We start from the raw sequence: 5,872 nt of genomic DNA, 5'->3' as shown, positions 1-5,872 counted from the left end.
AGTTGTCATATCACAGACCTGGTCTGGGCATTGGCAACCCAAGCTGCTTTGGGGTCCTGGAGCAGGAGTGACCAGGCCGGGCTCTCTCTGGCAGTGGCTGCTCTCAGCTGACCCATGCTGTCTGTGGTTCCTGGCCCACCCCAGAAGAGAACTTCCCTCCACTCTTGCTGCCCATCCCATCCCCCTCCTCTCAAGTTTCTGACCTTTTGGGCCCACTTTGACCTCTAGTCCAAGCTGAGTAGAACCATGACAATTTCATTTCAAGCCATGAATGGGGCGGGTCTCCATGTCCCCAAACTCACTGGTACTGGGGGAAGATCCCTCTTTTGTCAGGAAGAGTGACCACTTCACATAAGTAGACTGCCATCTGCATCATACTCATGGATCCTAAAACAGGTCTTGGAAAGAAACTTCCAAACCACATGGCTAGGAAGTAGGCATTCATTTTATTCCTAGAAGCTCCTGAACCAGAGAATGGTGGGGGGACAGGCTGTTCCCCTGCTACTTCATTACTCTGGAGACAAACCCCATGGCAATGGTGTCCCTGTCCAGGATGCACACAGTTCCCAGGGAGGTGGGAGCGCTGTCCACTGTGAGACATGCTGCAGGTGTCTGCTCTTCACCACCACTGTGCTTGTCATGGTGCTGACAAAGGGTAGGAGATTTTAGAAACATTTGCCAGCATCAAGTACAAGAAAAACACCCCTAGTTTACTATTTACCCATTAGACCCATCAAGGAGATCACATCATTCAGTCTTACTCCAAAAGGGTAACTAACTCTCCAAAATGCTTTATTTCATAAAACTGGAACATTTGATGGTAACCCAATACACAGACTCAAGTGGTCCAGGGAGCTCTGCTTCTCTCTGGCAGGTGGAGGAAATGCCACAGAAAGCCCCTGCCTCCCCTGTGTCCTGCCTCAAGTGGCAAGTTTGTCAAGCTTCCGCTCAGGCCAGGGCTGTCAGGGTCTGAGGTGTCCCTCTGTCCCGTCACCAGTGCCCAGCACCAAGAAGGGCTTCCGCACCATTCCATTCACCTCTGCCCCCAGATCCACACAGTACCCAAGAAGGCTGGGACACTGAAACCTTGGAGAACCCTGGTATTTCGGTGAGATTCCTCCTCCTGCCTGCAGCTCCTGCCCTCCACCAACTCCTGGGGGGCTGTGGGGTCCATAAGAAATACTTTCTTAAGAAACAGGGCTAGGGCTGGTCACCCGGACTGCCCTGCATCCCAGCCACTGGAGGAAGAGAGCCGGCAGACCTGGGAGCCAGCCGGGGCCCAGCCCCACCACCTGTGAACCGCAGGGAGGAGGGAACAGAGCAAGGCAAGGCCACACCCACCCTTGCAAAAGCCGGGGTGGTGTTAGTCACCAAGGCCTCCAGACGCTCTGGGCTATGCGGGCAGCCGTCAGGCTGCCCAGGGTTGCTGGCACCAACTCTGGCGCTTCAGCAGGAGCTCTGGTCAGTTCAGCCTCGGGGGCCTCCTCCAGGTCGGAGCACAGGTCGTCCCCGGGGCCTGGGGAACTGGGCATAGGGGATCCCACGACCCCTCCTCCCATGGGCCAGCCACTGCGCCCAGGGGCTCCCGGAGGCCCTGCCAGGGCGTCCCCCAGCAGATCCCGGAAGCTGCTGCCCTCGCGCAGAGGCATGGATTCAAGCAGGTGGTTCAGTAGTTCTGCGGCGACAGTGGCATCGATGGCCTGGCACGTGGACACGAACGTGTGCACCTCGTGCATGCACTGGATGTAGCCAGCCGCGAAGCGCTCGCTTGCTTCCGCCTGCAGCTGCTCGCGCTCTGCGCCCAGGAGTGGGAGGGAGAGAGCGGCGCCCGGTCCGGTGAGCCACCACTGCGGTGGCCAGGCCCGCCCAGCCCGCGGGGACAGGGCTTACCCAGGGGACCCGGAGGTCGCCCTCGCCGCCGACAGTACAGGGGCGCCGGGCGGGGAGGTCCCCAGTCCGCGACCCGGGCCGGCTGGGCGAACGCGCCCCGCGCCCCGCCCGCGCGCCCCACCGCCACTCACCGCGCGCCCCACCGCCACTCACCGCGCGCACGGCCCCGCAGCGTGCCCTGCACACGCCGCACCGTCAGCTCCAGCACCTCGGCGTTCTCCAGCTTGGCCTGCACCTGCGCCGGCGGGAGAGCCGGGGGGCGTGTGGGGGGTCGGTGAGGCCAGGCCGCGCCGCGAACCCAGCTCTCCCGCCCAGCGGCCCCCGGGCGCCCGCCTGCCCCCCTCACCTCGGCGCCCGCCAGCAGCAGTCGCAGCTCCTGGAGGCTCTCGTTGATCCGCGCGCGCCGCTTCTTCTCCACCAGGGGCTTCCGGGCCTGCGGGAAGCGAGCGGCTGAGCCCCGGTCCCGGGCCTCCCGCCCGCCTGCCCCCCTGCCCCCTGAGGCCCAGGCCCGCACCTTGCGGTCCCCCCGGGTCTCCCAGCCGTCCTCATTCTCCCGGCCGGGGGCCAGGGCCTGAGCCATGGCCCGCACCGCCCAGAGCGCGGCGAGCGCGACGAGCGCCCACGCCCCTTGCAGCGCTAGGTTGAGGCCACCGCAGCCTTGGCTCCTCCGCGTCTTCCGCCCGCCGCGGCCCCGCCCCTTTTATAGCATCTCATTTGCATTTCAATGCACGGATTGGCCGCGCGGGCCCGAGCCGTCGGCTTGGAGGCGTACCGCGGCCAATGGGAGCGGCGCGCATTGTCCGGCTCCGCCGCCGAGGTCGGCGGGCAGCTGGTGGGGCGTGGTCGGCGGCCGCGGTCCCCAGCCCGGCCTCCCCGCAACCCCAGAGGCTTGGGGCACCCGAAGGGGAGGTGACCCGCAAGGCGGCTGTCAGGACTGCTTCTGCTGCCCTCCCTACCTGAGCGAGGCCTCCAGGTCTGCTGTGCGTGGGAGCAGCATTCATGCAGTCACACTTGTCTTAGTTCCTGCAAGGTGCCTCCCGGGAGGCGCGATCCTGCGCGAGTGTCGGGGTGCTGGATTCTGTAGGACAGAGCCACAGACAAGGCCGCGGTCTGTGGACCTGGGAAGGTCTATGGGTCTGGCCCGGGATAGCTACAGAGTCCCGGCGAGTTGGGGGCCCACGGGGTAGCGGGGGTGGGAGCGGCCGCATAGCTCCCTTGAGTTTCTTGCGCATTTGTGGGTCCAGACACCGGACTCGATCCTCGACACCGCCCTCCTCCCTCGCGGGGATCCTCCTGGGGCGGGGCCCGCCGGCCCGCCGGCACCGCCCCTCCTCCAGGCGCTCCTTCTCAGGTCACCCTTCCCCCGCCCGCCCCTTCTTCCCTAGTACCACCCCCCCCACCCCAGCAGCCGCCCATTCTCTCCTAATCATCGTCGCTTTCCACCCAGCTCCCTATGTCCCCCTAATCCCCTTCGCTCCCTTGCCCCCCTTTGACCTCCCTTTCCCTCCTGGCCACAAACACCCCCACCCCCCCGCCGCCGCTGTACATCCCCGAACTCCTCCCCACCCTTCCCTGGTCCTCCTCCCCGCCCACTCTTCCCTGTTCTCCCAGCTCCCTGGCCGATCGTCCTTCCGTGGTCCCCACTCCTGTTCATTCACCCAAGCCAGTCTCCTTCGTCCCCCGTCCCCCGCCCCGTTCCCTCTCAGCTCCCTTTCCCTCCCAGCCCTCCCCTCAACAGACCCGCGTAGGCCGCCTTCTGGTCCCCGTAACTTGATGCCCATGACAGTTGGCAGCTGCAGCCGCTTCGGTGGAGAAAAGCGGAGCCGCGCCAAGAGCGACAGGTGTTGGCCGCGGCTTTGTCTAGGCCCGCTTTGTCCGGCGGCGGGTGGCGGGTGAGCTTGTGTCCGCCAGACGACAGCCACCCCCACGGAGGGCCGCCCATCTGCCAGACTGGCCTCCCTGCGGGTGGGGTGGGTGGGCTGTGGGGCCGCGCCCTTGGGCAGCACCCTGGGGACCGCCACCTGTTCCCTGCTCCACTGGCCTATGTACACTTCCCAGCGCAGCAAAGCTGGAATGGCAAGATGGGCTCTGGCCACCAGCCCTTTGCACAAACTGAGCCTTCCACCTGGAACATTCTTCAACACTCCTCCAAATATCTATTTCCTCACTGTTTTGGCCTCAGCTTCCCTATTCCTTTTCCTCTTTCCCCCGGGGAAGGCACCTTCCCCACAGTCACACTGCACCCTTACCCAGTCTCATACTACTTACCAGACACTGTATTGTCAGGGTCTGGTCTGCAGCCCTTGAGACTGTAAGCATCCCTTGTCAAGGGTACCCGGGACCTCCTATCTACAACCAGCACAGAGCCTGGCCTCAGCAGAAGCCTGGGTGGGTAGGGAAGGGGAGGGGTTGTCCCGAGCCTGGCTGGAGAGCAGTAGGGGAAGGAAACATCCAGGGACTATAGTGCAGTGGGTGGTAGGTATGGCCACAGATAGGCCCCACCCTAGTCACCTGAAGATGGATCTTACTCCCTGTGACTATTTCACTTTGGGCTCCCCACCAGAAGGACCTTTACAGACAGGGTGGGTTTGGTAAGAGGTTTGACATTTCCCAAAGTCTATCTATAGATACATAGACCTCTATCTATAACTACCTGAGAGTTTCTTCTGCTGATTTTTACCTCCCATCACCTCTTATCACTCAGCCTCTTATTGGCTTCTCTGTAAGCAGGCTTCTAAGACCTCTCCAGCCTAGCACTGCTCATCCAGGTAGAGAAACCTATTCTTTTACTTCAGTCATCCCCTGCTGTTCTCAATCTCCCCTGCATGCCAGAAATCTCAGGTCTCTTCCTTCCCCCTCACCTGGCTGCTCAGAGACCCACCTGCTCTCCTCCCCTTACTCCTAGTGGTGGGTCTGACAGAGGAGGGAGCTCACTGTGGACCTCACAAGAGCCCATAACTGGCCTGTGACTTTACTATTCTTTACCACTTCAACATCACTCCAGGGAAGGAGACCCTTAAGTAAGTACAATTAAGTTTCCACTACTTTGAGAATCTGAAATATGAAAAAAAAAAAAAAACAAAAAAAAAACAAAACCCCAGTGATACTTCTTGTAGTCTGATGCATATGTCTCCCATTACCCATTATATTATTTGAAAGAAGCCAAAGAGGTATTTTAGAATGCTCTCCATGAAAGGCAGTCCCTGTTGGAACAGGATGGTCAACACCCTGGGGGAGGCCTCTGGGAAAAGACCAATAGAACACTTGATTGGATGGGGCATGGGTGTGGGGAGGAAGGCCTGATAAATGTGAATAGTACAAGCAAAAAATGAGAGGCAACTAGGAACTCCAGGAAAAACAAAAAGCTCCCCCCAAAGAGAAATGTAATCTCAGCACAGTGGCTGACCTAGGAGTTAATAGTTCTTTCACTGTCACAACAATATAACACTGTTCATGAGGTTTCAACATTTATAATCAATCTACAGAGAAGGTAAGTAAGACTTATTATTACAGTTACAGAACATGATACAAAGTTGACTATGTAAAAACAAAAGGATAGATGACAGTTGTCAGGAGAAGGGAGGAGTCTGAAGTGAGAGATAGGGACCTCAAGAGTCTTACATGGGAAGGTGGGGTTTGAGGAATGTTCTCTATAGAGTTGAAGGAAGGAGAAATTAAGTGCTAGGATATGCCTCATTGTGACCAAGAACGCTGAGGGAAAAAAGCACAAGGATAGAGCAAGGTATTAGGAGTCAATAAGATGTTTGGCTGGACCAGAAGTTCCCCAATCAACATCTTTGAAGTTCGCCTCAATTTCCCTTAGTGGGTCCGTTGGCTGGCTGGCTTGGCCCTTTCCTCCCAGAAGCCTGGTTGTTCCATCTCAGGGCCACCAAGCCCTCTCTCCCTCCTTTGCATGGCCTCCCCTAGTGGACCCATTTCCTGCCATTTGTCCCTTGGGCTGATCCTACCTTCAAAGGTTGCT

General features: G+C 59.3%; 1 protein-coding gene across 3 annotated transcripts; it reads right to left on the bottom strand.

Annotated features, from left to right (window-relative positions):
- Positions 1-428: 428 nt before the first annotated feature.
- On the bottom strand, positions 429-2,577 carry HES6 (hes family bHLH transcription factor 6). Of its 3 annotated transcripts, XM_080799051.1 has the most exons (5): positions 2,405-2,559; positions 2,237-2,323; positions 2,044-2,125; positions 1,342-1,795; positions 773-1,161 (listed from the first exon to the last, which is right to left on the bottom strand). In XM_080799051.1, exons 1-4 carry the CDS (start codon positions 2,468-2,470, stop codon positions 1,368-1,370), a joined length of 663 nt encoding a protein of 220 aa, XP_080655177.1. In that variant the 5' UTR covers positions 2,471-2,559; the 3' UTR covers positions 773-1,161; positions 1,342-1,367. The 3 variants fall into 3 exon arrangements, with proteins under 3 accessions (XP_080655176.1, XP_080655175.1, XP_080655177.1); XM_080799050.1 differs by having other exon boundaries at positions 429-1,795; positions 2,405-2,577; XM_080799049.1 differs by having other exon boundaries at positions 760-1,795; positions 2,044-2,323.
- Between the last annotated feature and the right edge of the window lie 3,295 nt (positions 2,578-5,872).

The sequence above is a fragment of the Martes martes genome, assembly GCF_963455335.1.
Source record: "Martes martes genome assembly, chromosome: 3".
NCBI lineage: Eukaryota > Metazoa > Chordata > Mammalia > Carnivora > Mustelidae > Martes > Martes martes.
Note: the sequence above shows the minus strand (reverse complement) of the source record. Positions and strands in the feature narration are given on the sequence as shown.